We start from the raw sequence: 13235 nt of genomic DNA, 5'->3' as shown, positions 1-13235 counted from the left end.
TAGTAGTTACATGGGAACACCACCACCTGCAATTTTCCTTCAACCACTTACCATCCTGATTTGGCAATATATCGCTGATCTTTCATTGTCGCTGGGTCAAAGTCCTGGAATTCTCTCCTTGAGGGCAACTATTCTCCCTGTGGGTCAATCTACAGAAACATGGACAAGGCAGCTCACCCACCAAGGTCAAGGGCAACTGGTGACAGGCAATAAATGCTGGCCAGCTAGCAATTCCCATGATTGAATAAAAAAAAATCCTACTAAAAGCAAGTTCCTTCACTCATAAGTGCTGTTTACACAGCTGTTGATTTAAGCTGTGCGAAAGCCTAGTTACACACAAGTTGGAGTAAGGGGCTGTATGTGAATGAAGATTTGGCCGGCAACAATTAGTTGGTCTATGAAACGACTAGCAGGTGATAAAGGCGTTCAACCAATAATTACACATTTGACTCCCAGTTAGGTGAACGGCATGGGGATGTGAATGTTCGGGGCAAAAGTCATCGGATCCCCAGATGGGAGGGAGCCTTTTCCGCTGTGCAGTAAAAAGCATCTCAGATGTGAAGCTGGAGGAACACAGCAGGTCGGGCAGCATGAGAGGAGCAGGAAAGTTGATGTTTCGGGTCAGGACCCTTCTTCAGAAATGGGGAGGGGGAAGGGAGCTCAGAAAGAGAGGAGGGGTGGGGCTGGGGAAGGTACGTGGGATGGTGATAGGTGAGTGCAGGTAGGGAGTGGTGGAGTTTGGCCAGTGATGTGAGAGGGGGTACAGCCCTCCACTCTAACCTTAACTTCATTATCAAACTCACAGATAAGGGAAGCGCAGTAGTGGTGTGGTGCACTGACCTTTAACATAGCTGAGGCCAAGTGCCAATTCTCTGACACCTCCTCCTACCGCCCCCTCGATCATAACCCCACCGCTGACCGCCAAAACATCACCTCTCAAACCATTCACAACCTCATCACCTCAGGTGACCTCCCACCCATAGCCTGCAACCTCATTTTTCCCCAACCCTGCTTTGTCCATTTCTATGTCCTTCTCAAAATCCACAAACCTGACTGTCCCAGCCGACCCATTGTCTCTGCCTGCTCCTGCCCGATTGAACTTCTCTCCACTTACCTTGATTCTGACGTGCGCACGCACACGCAGTCTGGGAACTCCCCACTTACGTCCAGAACACCGCCCACGTCCTCTAAGACATCCAATTCCCTGGCCCCCAACACCTCATCTTCACTATGGACATCCAGTCCCTGTACACTTGTATCCCCCATGCAGATGGCCTAAAAGCCCTCCGCTTTTTCCCCTCCTGCAGGCCCAACCAGCCCTCCTCTTCCAACACCCTCATCCGCTTAACCGAACTTGTCCTTACCCTCAACAACTTCTCCTTTAACTCTTCCCATCTCCTACAGACTAAGGAAGTGGCCTTGGGAACCCGCATGGGTCTGAGCTGTGCCTGCCTCTTCATAGGATACATGAACAGTCCCTCTTCCGCTGCTACACTGGCACCATCTCTCACCTCCTTCCTCCGCTACACTGATGACTCTATTGGTGCTCCCTCATATTCCCATGAGGAGCTTGAACAGTTCATCAACTTTACTAACACTTTCCACCGAACCTCAAATTCACCTGGATCCTCTCTGATACCCCCCTCTCCTTCCTGGACCTCTCTCCATCTCTGGTGACCGCCTCAAAACCGACATCTATTTCAAGCCCACTGACTCCCACAGTACTTAGACTACACCTCCCCTCACCCACCTTCCTGCAAGAATATGATCCCCTACTCCCAATTCCTCCTCCTCTGTCGCTATGAAAAAATAGGCAGGATAAATGAGTGGCTTGAGAGATGGTGCAGGAGGGAGGGTTCAGATTTTTGGGACTTTGGGACGGGGAGGTGGGACTACTACAAATCGGATGGTCTACACCTGGGCAGGACTGGAACCAATGTCCTAGGGGCTGCTTTTACTAACACTGTTGGGGAGGGTTTAAACTAATGTGGCAGGGGGATGGGAACCAAATGAGGTTAGTGGACAGTAAAGAGGTAGTAACTAAATCCTGTAAGGAACTAGATAATGAAGTCCGTGTGACTAAGGGGAAGAGTAGGCAGAGAGCAGATGATGAACGCAGAGGGACAGGTAGTCTGAGGTGCATTTGTTTTAAAGCGAGAAGTGTAGTAGGTAAGGCAGATGAACTTAGGGCTTGGATTAGTACCTGGGAGTATGATGTTATTGCATTACTGAGACTTGGTTGAGGGAAGGGCAAGATTGGCAACTAAATATCTCAGGATACAGATGCTTCAGGCGGGATAGAGAGGGAGGTAAAAGGGGTGGAGGAGTTGCATTATTGGTCAAAGAGGATATCACAGCTGTGCTGAAGGAGGGCACTATGGAGGACTCGAGCAGTGAGGCAATATGGGTAGAGCTCAGAAATAGGAAGGATGCGGTAACAATGTTGGGGCTGTACTACAGGCCTCCCAACAGCGAGCGTGAGATAGAGGCACACATGAAGACAGATTATGGAAAGATGGAGGAACAACAGGGTGGTGGTGATGGGAGGTTTTAATTTTCCCAACACTGACTGGGATTCACTTAGTGTTAGGGGTTTAGATGGAGCAGAATTTGTAAGGAGCATCCAGGAGGGTTTTCTAGAACAGTATGTAAATAGTCCAACTCGGGAAGGGGCCATACTGGACCTGGTGTTGGGGAATGAGCCCGGCCAGGTGGTTGAAGTTTCAGTAGGGGATTACTTTGGGAATAGTGATCACAATTCCGTAAGTTTTAGAATACTGACGAGAGTGTTCCTAAAGAAAGAGTGCTGAATTGGGGGAAGGCCAACTATAGCAAAATTCGACAGGAGCTGGGGAATGTGGATTGGGATCAGCTGTTTGAGGTTAAATCCACATTTGATATGTGGGAGGCTTTTAAAGAGAGGTTGATTCGAGTGCAGGACAGACATGTCCCTGTGAAAATGAGGGATAGAAAGGGTAAGATTAGGGAACCATGGATGACAGGTGAGACTAACAAAGAGGAAAAGGGAAGCATACATAAGGTCTAGGCGACTGAAAACAGACGAAGCTTTGGAAGAATATCGGGAAAGTAGGACCAATCTGAAACGAGGAATTAAGAGAGCTAAAAGGGGTCATGAAATATCTTTAGCAAACAGGGTTAAGGAAAATCCCAAAGCCTTTTATTCATACATAAGGAGCAAGAGGGTAACTAGAGAAAGGGTTGGCCCACTCAAGGACAAAGGAGGGAAGTTATGCGAGGAGTCAGAGAAAATGAGTGAGATTCTTAATGAGTACTTTGCGTTGGTATTCATGAGGAGAGGGACATGATGGATGTTAAGGTTAGGGATAGATATTTGATTACTCTAGGTCAAGTCAGCAGAAGGAGGGGGGAAAGTGTTGGGTATTCTAAAAGGCATTAGGGTGGACAAGTCCCCAGGTCTGGATGGGATCTATCCCAGGTTGCTGAGGGAAGCGAGAGAGGAAATAGCTGGGGCCTTAACAGATATCTTTGCAGCATCTTTGAGCATGGGTGAGGTCCCGGAGGGCTGGAGAATGGCTAATGTTGTCCCCTTGTTTAAGAAGGGTAGCAAGGATAATCCAGGAAATTATAACCGGTGAGCCTAACATCAGTGGTGGGGAAGCTGCTGGAGAGGATTCTGAGGGACAGGATCTATTTACATTTGGAAGAAAATGGGCTTATTAGTGATAGGCAGCACGGTTTTGTGCAGGGAAGGTCATGCCTTACCAACTTGATAGAATTCGTTGAGAAAGTGACAAAGTTGATAGATGAGGAAAGGGCTGTAGATGTCATATACAGGGACTTCAGTAAGGCGTTTGATAAGGTTCCCCATGGTCGGCTGATGGAGAAAGTCGCATGAGGTCCAGGGTGTAGCTGGATGGATAGAGAACTGGCTGGGCAACAGGAGACAGTTGTAGTGGAAGGGAGTTTCTCAAAATGGAGAACTGTGACCAGTGGTGTTCCACAGAGATCCGTGTTGGGACCACTGTTGTTTATGATATACTTAAATGATCTGGAGGAAGGTATAGATGGTCTGATTAGCAAGTTTGCAGATGACACTAAGATAGTGAAGGGGACTGGAGAATGCAGCAGAATATAGATAGATTGGAAAGTTGGGTGGAGAAATGGCAGATGGAGTTCAATCCAGGCAAATGCGAGGTGATGCATTTTGGAAGATCCAATTCAAGAGCGAACTATACGGTAAATGGAAAAGCCCTGAGGAGAATTGATGCAGAGAGGGATCTGGGTGTTCAGATCCATTGTACCCTGAAGGTGGCAACGCAGTGGTCAAGAAGGCATACGGCATGCTTTCATTCATCGGACGGGATTGAGTACAAGATTTGGCAGGTCATGTTACAGTTGTATAGGATTTTGGTTCAACCACATTTGGAATACTGCTTACAGTTCTGGTATCCACATTACCAAAAGGATGTGGATGCTTTGGAGAGGGTGCAGAGGAGGTTCACCAGGATGTTGCCTGGTATGGAGGGCGCTAGCTATGAAGAGAGGTTGAGTAGATTAGGATTATTTACATTAGAAAGGCGGAGGTTGAGGGGGGACCTGATTGAGGTCTACAAAATCATGAGGGGTATAGTCGGGGTGGATAGCAAGAAGCTTTTTCCCAGAGTGGGGGACTCAATTACTAAGGGTCATGATTTCAAGGTGAGAGGGGAAAAGTTTAAGGGAGATATGCGTGGAAAGTTCTTTACGCAGAGGGTGGTGGGTGCCTGGAACGCGTTGCCAGCGGACGTGGTAGAGGTGGGCACGATAGCGTCATTTAAGATGTATCTAGACAGATACATGAATGGGCAGGGAGCAGAGGGATACAGATCCTTGGGAAATAGGCGACAGGTGTAGATAGCGGATCTGGATCAGCGCAGGTTTGGAGGCCGAAGGGCCTGTATCTGTGTGGTAATTTTCTTTGTTCTTTGTCCGCTCCCGAGATGGAGTGTTTCAGTCCCAAACATCCCAGATGTCCTCCTATTTCAAGGACCGTAACTTCCCCCCTGTGGTGATCGAAAATGCCTTTAGCTGCACCCCTGCCCTCACATCCTCTCTCCCCAACAAAAGTAAAGACAGAAACCCCGCCTTGTCCTCACATATCATCCCACCAATCTGTATATCCAATGTATCATTCTCCGCCACTTCCGCCACCTACAATCCGACCCCAGAACCAAAGATATATTTCCGTCCTCAACCCTATCTGCCTTTCGTAGGGACCGCTCTCACCGCAACTCCCTCATCCGCTCCACACTCCCCACTAACCCCACCACCCCCGGCACCTTTCCCTGCAACAGCAGGAAGTGCTACACCTGCCCTTACATCTCCCGCCTCACCTCCATTCAAGGCACAAAACAAACCTCCCACATTAGACAGGGGTTCACCTGCACATCTGTCAACATGGTCGACTGCTCCCAATGTGGCCTCCTCTATATCGGTGAGACCAAGCGGAGGCTTGGAGACTGTTTGTTTGGTGGAGCACCTGCGCTTTGTTTGTGACAAATGAAAACACCTTCCGGTCGTGAACCATTTCAGCTCCCCGTCCCACTCCCTGGGTGACATGTCCGTCCATCCTGGGCCGCCTCCAGTGTCACAATGATGCCACCCGCAAACTGGAGGAGCAGCACCTCAGGAGCCTACAGCCCAATGGCCTTAATGTGGATTTTACTAGTTTCAAAATCTCCCCACCCCTGGCTTCATCCCAATACCAATCTTCCCTTTCATCCCTGCCATCTTGACCTGACACAACCTGTTTATCTTCTCTCCCACCTATCCACTCCTCCCACCTCGCTGACCAATCCCCACCACTCCTTACTGCACTTGCCTATCACCATTCCACCCGTCTTTCCCAGCCCAACCCCCTCCCCCCTTCTCTCTATTTCTGAGCTCCCTCCCCCCTCCCCATTTCTGAAGAAGGGTCCCGACCCAAAACGTCAACTTGCCTGCTCCTCTGCTGCCTGGCCTGCTGTGTTCCTCCAGCTCCACGTTGTTATCTCTGACTCCAGCATCTACAGTTCTTACTATCTCAGACGTGAAGATAGCCAGTTTCCCCTCAAAGATTGCTGTAGCTGTGACTTTTAATTAAATGTCAGAGAACTTTTATAAGTGTGAGCCAGTCACTCTGTGCCTCCTACAAACAGGTGAAAGTACCTGGAGAAGGCAAATTGAGAAGCAGCGTTTTAATGAGCGAAAGGAACATCACAGCAATCTTATAGATGGTGATCACTGACTGTCTTCCCAGTCCTTCCCTCCATGTATACCACCCATGTTATGTTAGTCTGTCAGTATGTGTGTATAGACAGGAATTCCTGCAAGTGAGTTAGAGTTTTAACTAGTGGAGTTACACGTTGACAGTTCATATGTTTACTTGGAGCTGGAGCCTATTGACTGATCATAAATAGTAATCGTTTTAAAGTACAGTAATCTGGTCCATGCTTTATTAGCCTGGGTCTGAAAGCCAGATAGATTGGGGAATTCTGTGTACTTTTCAAAATCTTTAACTTTTATGATGAGTCTGGGAACAGTGATTTCCGTGTGCTACCCCAGTGAGGTGTAACATGAGGCAAGAAAGTCAAAGGTCCTTGAGAAAAGATGCGAATAAGATATTTGAAACACAAACTGATCAGTCATGAGCTTATTGAATGTCTGAACAGAATCAAAGACTGAATAGGCTACTCTGCTCCTAGTTTGTATGGAAATCCAGGCCTACTTGTATTTTCTAGGGGGTTAACTCTTTTTTTCCCTTCTGTGCCATTATTCAGATGAAGAGCTTATCACAAAACAGATGATGACATTTATGGAAATGCGGAAGCAATTGGAAGAACAACACACCTTGCAACTCTCTATGCTGATTGCTGAACAAGAAAAAGAACAAGAGAAACTGCGAAGGGTAGGAAGAATGTTTATGACATTTTAGATTTTTCCTTCAAATTTTAATCCAAAAAGCATAATAAATAGGTCAAATGCTCCTCACTGCGGCGAGGGTTGCTGAAATGATTTATTTGCTAAATGCTACACAACTGATGGGTAGCCCATTGCACCTTTTTAAATGCCATAATGTTTTTCTATTACAGGAATATAATACCACTGGAAAAGGGTTAAAAGCTATTATTTTGGAGTATTGTGTTTGGCTTGTAACTTGCTAATACTCTATTTTAACCCTTTACTGTTCCTCCTGCATTATGCGTATGTTTCTTTTTCAATGCGTGAAATTCCCTCAATTTTACTTTTTATAAAAATTCCTTCATCTCGTTGTTTGTCAACCAGGAAAAACACCAAATTCTGCAGCAGTCAGGATGGGTGAATGCTGAAACAAGCTGGCTAGCCAATGTTCTCTCGGACTTTGTATTAGATATTTCTGAAATTGTTAGGCTGTCTAACCCTTGCACCTTCTCTCTCCCTGCCTCAATGGCACCTTATACTGTCGATGCCAGCTCCATGACCACTCGCCCAGTTTCCACTATGGGCAGACATTAGGAGTCTGGTGAAGATGGGGGGAAAGACAAACTCATACATTTAAATGAGAAGAATTATTCGTAACATGTATTGAAAGATTTTAAATATCTGCAGTAATGTTGATTGAACTCAAATGACCTGCTGAACTTGTCTTCCCCTCACACGTGAGTCAGATGCAACCCTTCACCTCCTGCTAAAAATTAATCGGTTGAACAGTAAATGGGCTCTTTTTACCGTTGATGTTTATCATCTAATTAATTAAAACATAAAATAGGAATGGATTTCTTTTGTTTGGAAAAACATGGCAAGCTAATGACATTTAGTTTAGCACTGGTCGACAAGTTACACTTGGAAACTGTTTTTTCACATTATACGCTTGGATGTTCAACTAGAGCACACCCACTGATGCTGTGCCTTCCCAGGCGATACAAAACAATTTTGTAATGTTGTTTATTACTGATTGAAAAGTTAATTCATTACAATCTGATTATACTGTCCAGGATGCCTTATCCAAAAGATAGTGAGTGAGTGGTAAAATTTGCAGATGATAGTAAATTAGGAGGAGTCGTTAATTGCTTGGAAGATCCTAGAAAGCTACAGAGATGTTGATTAGATGCATATCGGTTTAAAGAAAAATGACGTGGGATTCAATATTCTTTTTTGAATGGACATTATTCTGGGGAGTTCCCAGCTATTCTAAAATGTCGATGTGTTACCAAGCATTAAGATCATCAAGAATATCTCATCTGAAAAAAGTCTCCAGGAAAGTGCAGAAGTAAGGTTCAATCCTCTCTTTGGACAGTTTCTGCAGATAATTGAGACTCCAGTTTAGGAATTTCTTAAACATGGGGGAAGAAAAGTCTAGGTGGAATATTTTTCTAAGACCAGCCCTACCCCACAGACACACAGATGCAATATCGTTTTTTCTAACAAAGCTGTTCTGCGATACTGGTGAACATGTATGCCACATCTTCAGAGCCACCGTCCCACGTGGAAGTGCTTTTATTGTGTAAAGGATGTGGAATTTTCTTGAGGACTGGTACAAATGCTGTTTTAAATATAAGCAGTTGGAGATTTCCCATTATTCCTTTGGCTAAGTTTAAAGATGATCCCTCTTTAATTTGCTAGAGATATCAATCTCTCTGGTAATTTAATGTTTTAAGTTTCTGGAATGTCTTTTGTTACTTATGTTAAAAAAGTTAACAAGTGACAAAGCATCTTAGTGACTTCAGAAAAATACCTAAAAGGTTATCAGATGTTGATCAGCTCTCTTTCTGGGAGAATTGACTCACTTTTTTGGTATCTTTTAGAGAGATTAATGATTATTGGGACAGGTTGTCATGATCCATTTGGGAAAGTGCACCCATACTCGAGTGCTGCTTGTTATGAAGTTGGGTAGAGTAGTTGTGAAGTGGAAGGCAGGAAGATAAAATGTGTGGTTCCTTTTAAGAGATTTGTGCTTTGTCTGTACTTAGAAATTTTAAAAAAAGTATATCTCTGAGCAGCAGCTGAAGTTGCCAGTACAGAGCCTCAAAAGGTGAAACAAGTGTATCAAAAAAGCCTTACAGGTGGCAGGCAAAACAGCAGTCTTGTTTTGATGTTGTGACAACGAGTTTGAATTTGGATAATTAACTTAAATGAAGCATCTAGATACGGAAAGCCAAATGAATTTAAATCTGATGGCGTTGGCAACCTGAAACCAATCATATAAGAATTTGATTATTGTCATTACGGGTATATAAGATGAGGGCATTTGGAAAATTGGAGAAAGCCAACTGCTACCTGAAAGAGAGAGCCATCCGCCACCTGCCAGAATTAGCACCATTCAGCTCTCAGAGAAAGGCCATCTAATTAATCAAAGGAATTTTAGCTCAAAGTCCTCCATTGAAGAAATTATAAGAGGTAAAACATTCATGATAGCAGAATTAACAGAAGAAAAACGTTTGTGAAGAGAGCGGAGATGACAGCATATTCCAGAAGACAGTCTGTGTGAACTTGGAGAGATTAAGTTATAATTTATTCTTCTTATTAATTGGGACTTGTCTTTATTTAAACAGCATTCCAGTAGAATTTAGACCAGCTAGGAAGTAGTTAGTCCAGGGTGGAATTATCGGTTTGTTGGCAATTTTGTTAATTTTTTTGTTGTTGGGTTAAATAGATCAATTGTTTCTTATTTGTAAAGTGGAGATCAGGGATTTTCTTTTAACCAAGATAGTAGGAACTGCAGATGCTGGAAAATCTGAGATAACAAGGTGTAGAGCTGGATGAACACAGCAGGCCAAGCAGCATCATAGGAGCAGAAAGGCTGATGTTTCAGGCCTAGACCCGATGAAGGGTTTAGGCCCGAAACGTCCGCCTTCCTGCTCCTGTGATGCTGCTTGGCCTGCTGTCTTCATCCAGCTCTATACCTTGTTTTCTTTTAACCACTTTTGTAATAGATTACACAGGGAAAAACAAGCTTTTCTGGGTTTTTAGGGGATAATTATTGGAGGTGAACCCCTACTCCTGTCTTAACAGACGGGGGCTTGTGTTTTGGATTAATTATCAGAGGGGTTTGGCCATTCCCTGTCATAACAGCGCTATTCCCAGGGTCAACGGAAAAGTTAAATATTTAATCGTATTACTGAAAGTTCCCAATTTTCCTATTTGATGAACTTGGATCAACAGAAAACAGACTTTTTTTCTAGCTTAACAACAAACTACTGCATACTACAAATACATTTTTCTAACCACTGTGTCTTTAAGACATGTCCTGTCTGGTTTCTCTTGCAGAGGGATGTTGTCTGGCTTCTCTTGCAGAGGGGTGTTGTCTAGTTTCTCTTGCAGAGAGGTTTTGGCACAGTGGTGCCGAAATGTTTCCTTCAGACAGGCAGTTGATAAACAGTTTTGAGTTCTCCCTGGGTGTTTTACTTTTAAAGTAAGACGCAAGAATCGTGAATGGGTGGGGTCAGACTCTCACAGACCCAGAAGATGTTAAAAAATCTAAAGGGACAGATTGTTTTTTTTCTACTGGACTGAAGAGAGACAGCTCATGAGAATAATAACTGTCTTGCTGAATTGCCTTTGTGTTTACGGAAAGCTGGCTATTTTGGAACAGTGGATGATTAGTGGTTAAATAATACATTTTCTTGCTAAGTATTTCAATAGAGTAAAGTTATGCCAGTTCTTCTTTTTGTGGTATTTTAACTGTGTTGTCAGAATGAAGTGTATTTTCATTAAAGCTTAGTGGTGGACCAATAAAATCATATCTGGATCACAGCACCTTACACTGACCTTTTTTAAAAAATATAAAAGTTAGGGTCTAGGCTATCTCCATAATATACTTTGGGGGTCTGTCTGGTCCATAACATTACAGGCAAACCAAACATGAACTATCAACTTGTGAGTTAAACTCTAACTTTTCTTAAACCCTGTCAGATATAAGACAAACAAAAGAACATAGAATGTTGTGGGTGTAGAAAAATAAATTAGAGAACACTGTTCGATAGCTCCAATCCTCAAGATTCAGAGAGGTGTCCTTACGCTTCCTGTGAGCCCTTCAGATGTGTAATAGTCTTCTCTCCAAGTCATTTCAGTTTCTTGCTGCAGACACAGAGCAATTGGCACACTAACTGTTTAGCCTTTCAGTCACTGGTTAGAGGCAATAGCTTATAGGCAAATGGTGAGAATAGCTCACTGTCTTACAATGCTTTGTTAATTCCCTGCAAGGAGAGAGCATGTTGTCTTTTGAGTCTGGAGGATTTCAGTTGCAGTATTGTTCATACACAGGCTTGGCTACCTGTCCAATCAGATTGGGACAATCGGATATAGTCAATCTGAATATTCCTGGTCTAAACAACTGTCCTGATTGTAAAACCGATCAGTAGTCTGTCTTTGGGCATGACTGCCCTGAACATGCACCTACGGACATGACAATGAGTGCAGCAATCTTTCCCCACCGTTTGAACAAGTTGTAAATACAATGCACAATGAGTTCGAGTAACTTGTTTTCAAATGGCAACATCTCCTTCCACAGTTTTGGTTGCAAAAAGAAGTATCCATTTCCTTTTTTGGTGTGCAGTTCAGAAATAGAGAAAAATATAAACATGTGGTCTTTACAAGCTGATTTACTTTTTGGGTTTTAGGAGATAGAGGAACAAGAAAGACGATTTAGAGAACAAATGAATTTTGTGTTGGAATCAACAGAAAATCGCTACTGTAAAGAAGCATCATTAGATTGGAAGAGAATAAGTGAAAACTACCTGATTTCATCTCTAATCAATCGAGTGGATGGCCATCAATCCAGTAGTTCTTCTAACATTGGTAATTAGAATTTGAAAAAAAAAATATGAAAACAAGGCATTTTGTTTGACTGTTGCTTGAATCTTCTAGTAATTGTATAATTTTTAGTACTTAAAAATACTCATCACCGTCAGATGTTTTAAAGTTATTTAAAGATGTTTTAAAGTTATTTAATGTTGTTACTGATTTTTAAGCACTAAATTAGCTCTTATCGAAGGAAGTTGCTGTTATTCCTTTAAAATTACATTCAACTATGTGAAAAGAAATATGATGGAATTTTTGAGATTAGATGTTTTCAAGCCTCAACTGGGGACACAATGGGCTGAAGGACCCCTTTACATATTGTAAAATATCTGACTGTAAGACTTGAGGGTTGAAAACATCTAATTTTGGATATTTCTTAAAATATTCCATCAGTTCTAATCCCAATTTTCAGCACTTGGTCTGTAGCCCTTCTGTCTTATGGTGTTTCAATTACTCACCTAAATATTTTGTTACAACTCACTGAGATAGTCCGCTGGAAATCAAGCCCCGTTATTCCTGGAGTCATTACAGAAGTTAAAGATTTTAAAATATGTAACAAAATTTCTTAATTTACCTGATGTGTCAGACCTGAGTAATAAAACATGGACTAGGTTTCTGTGCTGAGCGAGAATTACTATTTATTACAAGTACTTGGCCTTTATCAACAGATAAACCATTGGTATATAACACCTAAGTGAAATAACTCCAGCCTATCTATTATCTATTCATAGCTGAATCACTCTAGCTAGCATCCTGGTGAATCTCTTCTGCACATTCTCATGCAATCATATTCTTCCGATTATTGGCAGTTTTAGCTGCTGCGCTAGTACTCCAGCTCTGGCCTAACTTATGTTTTATACATCTCCTCCATAACCTCCCCGCTCTTGTATTAAAAGCCTCAAGTAATAAAGGCAAGTATCCCAAGAACTGCCATGCTCCTCACCAACCACTCCAATGAAAGGGAGGAGCCCCGCCTCCTTCCTTTCATTCAACCCACTGACCCTCTCTCCCAGCTACCAAGTGGATTCATCCCTCCTATTGACGAACCAGGTCGTACCTACTACTGCTGTCCACATATTGCCACTATTTCTGTAACTCCCCTCGCACCGCTGCTGCCTTATGTGCAGCCTCCCCAACCCCCTCATCCAGTCTTGTAGAAGGGTAATACCCGAAGTGTTGACTTCTCCTCAGGTGCTGCCTGGCTTGCTGTGTTTTTCCAGCCTCCTGTTTGTTTACCTTGGATTCCAGCACCGACAGTCTTTTTTTTGTCTCATCCCATATCCTTAACCACCTTTTATCTACCTGTCCTGCTGTCTTCAAGGAGCTATAGATATCAACACCAAGTCAGAGAGACACACCACACCACGTTATAGTCCAACATTTATTTGAAATCACAAGCTTTTGGAGCATTGCTCCTTTGTCAGGTGATTATAGGTCATCCCTTCAGTTGCTATTCA

General features: G+C 43.3%; 1 protein-coding gene across 10 annotated transcripts in view; it reads left to right on the top strand.

The window, feature by feature from the left end:
• The window catches only part of LOC109919806 (centriolar coiled-coil protein of 110 kDa), a 59392-nt gene that overhangs the window by 28983 nt on the left and 17174 nt on the right, over window positions 1-13235 (top strand). For all 10 annotated transcript variants that reach the window (XM_048609609.1, XM_048609606.1, XM_048609608.1 and 7 more), the window contains 2 exons: window positions 6780-6907; window positions 11598-11775. In XM_048609609.1, coding sequence (XP_048465566.1) covers window positions 6780-6907; window positions 11598-11775 — 306 coding nt within the window. The remainder of the gene's footprint in view (window positions 1-6779; window positions 6908-11597; window positions 11776-13235) is intronic.

This window comes from Rhincodon typus, chromosome 21 (assembly GCF_021869965.1).
Source record: "Rhincodon typus isolate 14 chromosome 21, sRhiTyp1.1, whole genome shotgun sequence".
Taxonomy (NCBI): Eukaryota; Metazoa; Chordata; class Chondrichthyes; order Orectolobiformes; family Rhincodontidae; genus Rhincodon; species Rhincodon typus.
Note: the sequence above shows the minus strand (reverse complement) of the source record. Positions and strands in the feature narration are given on the sequence as shown.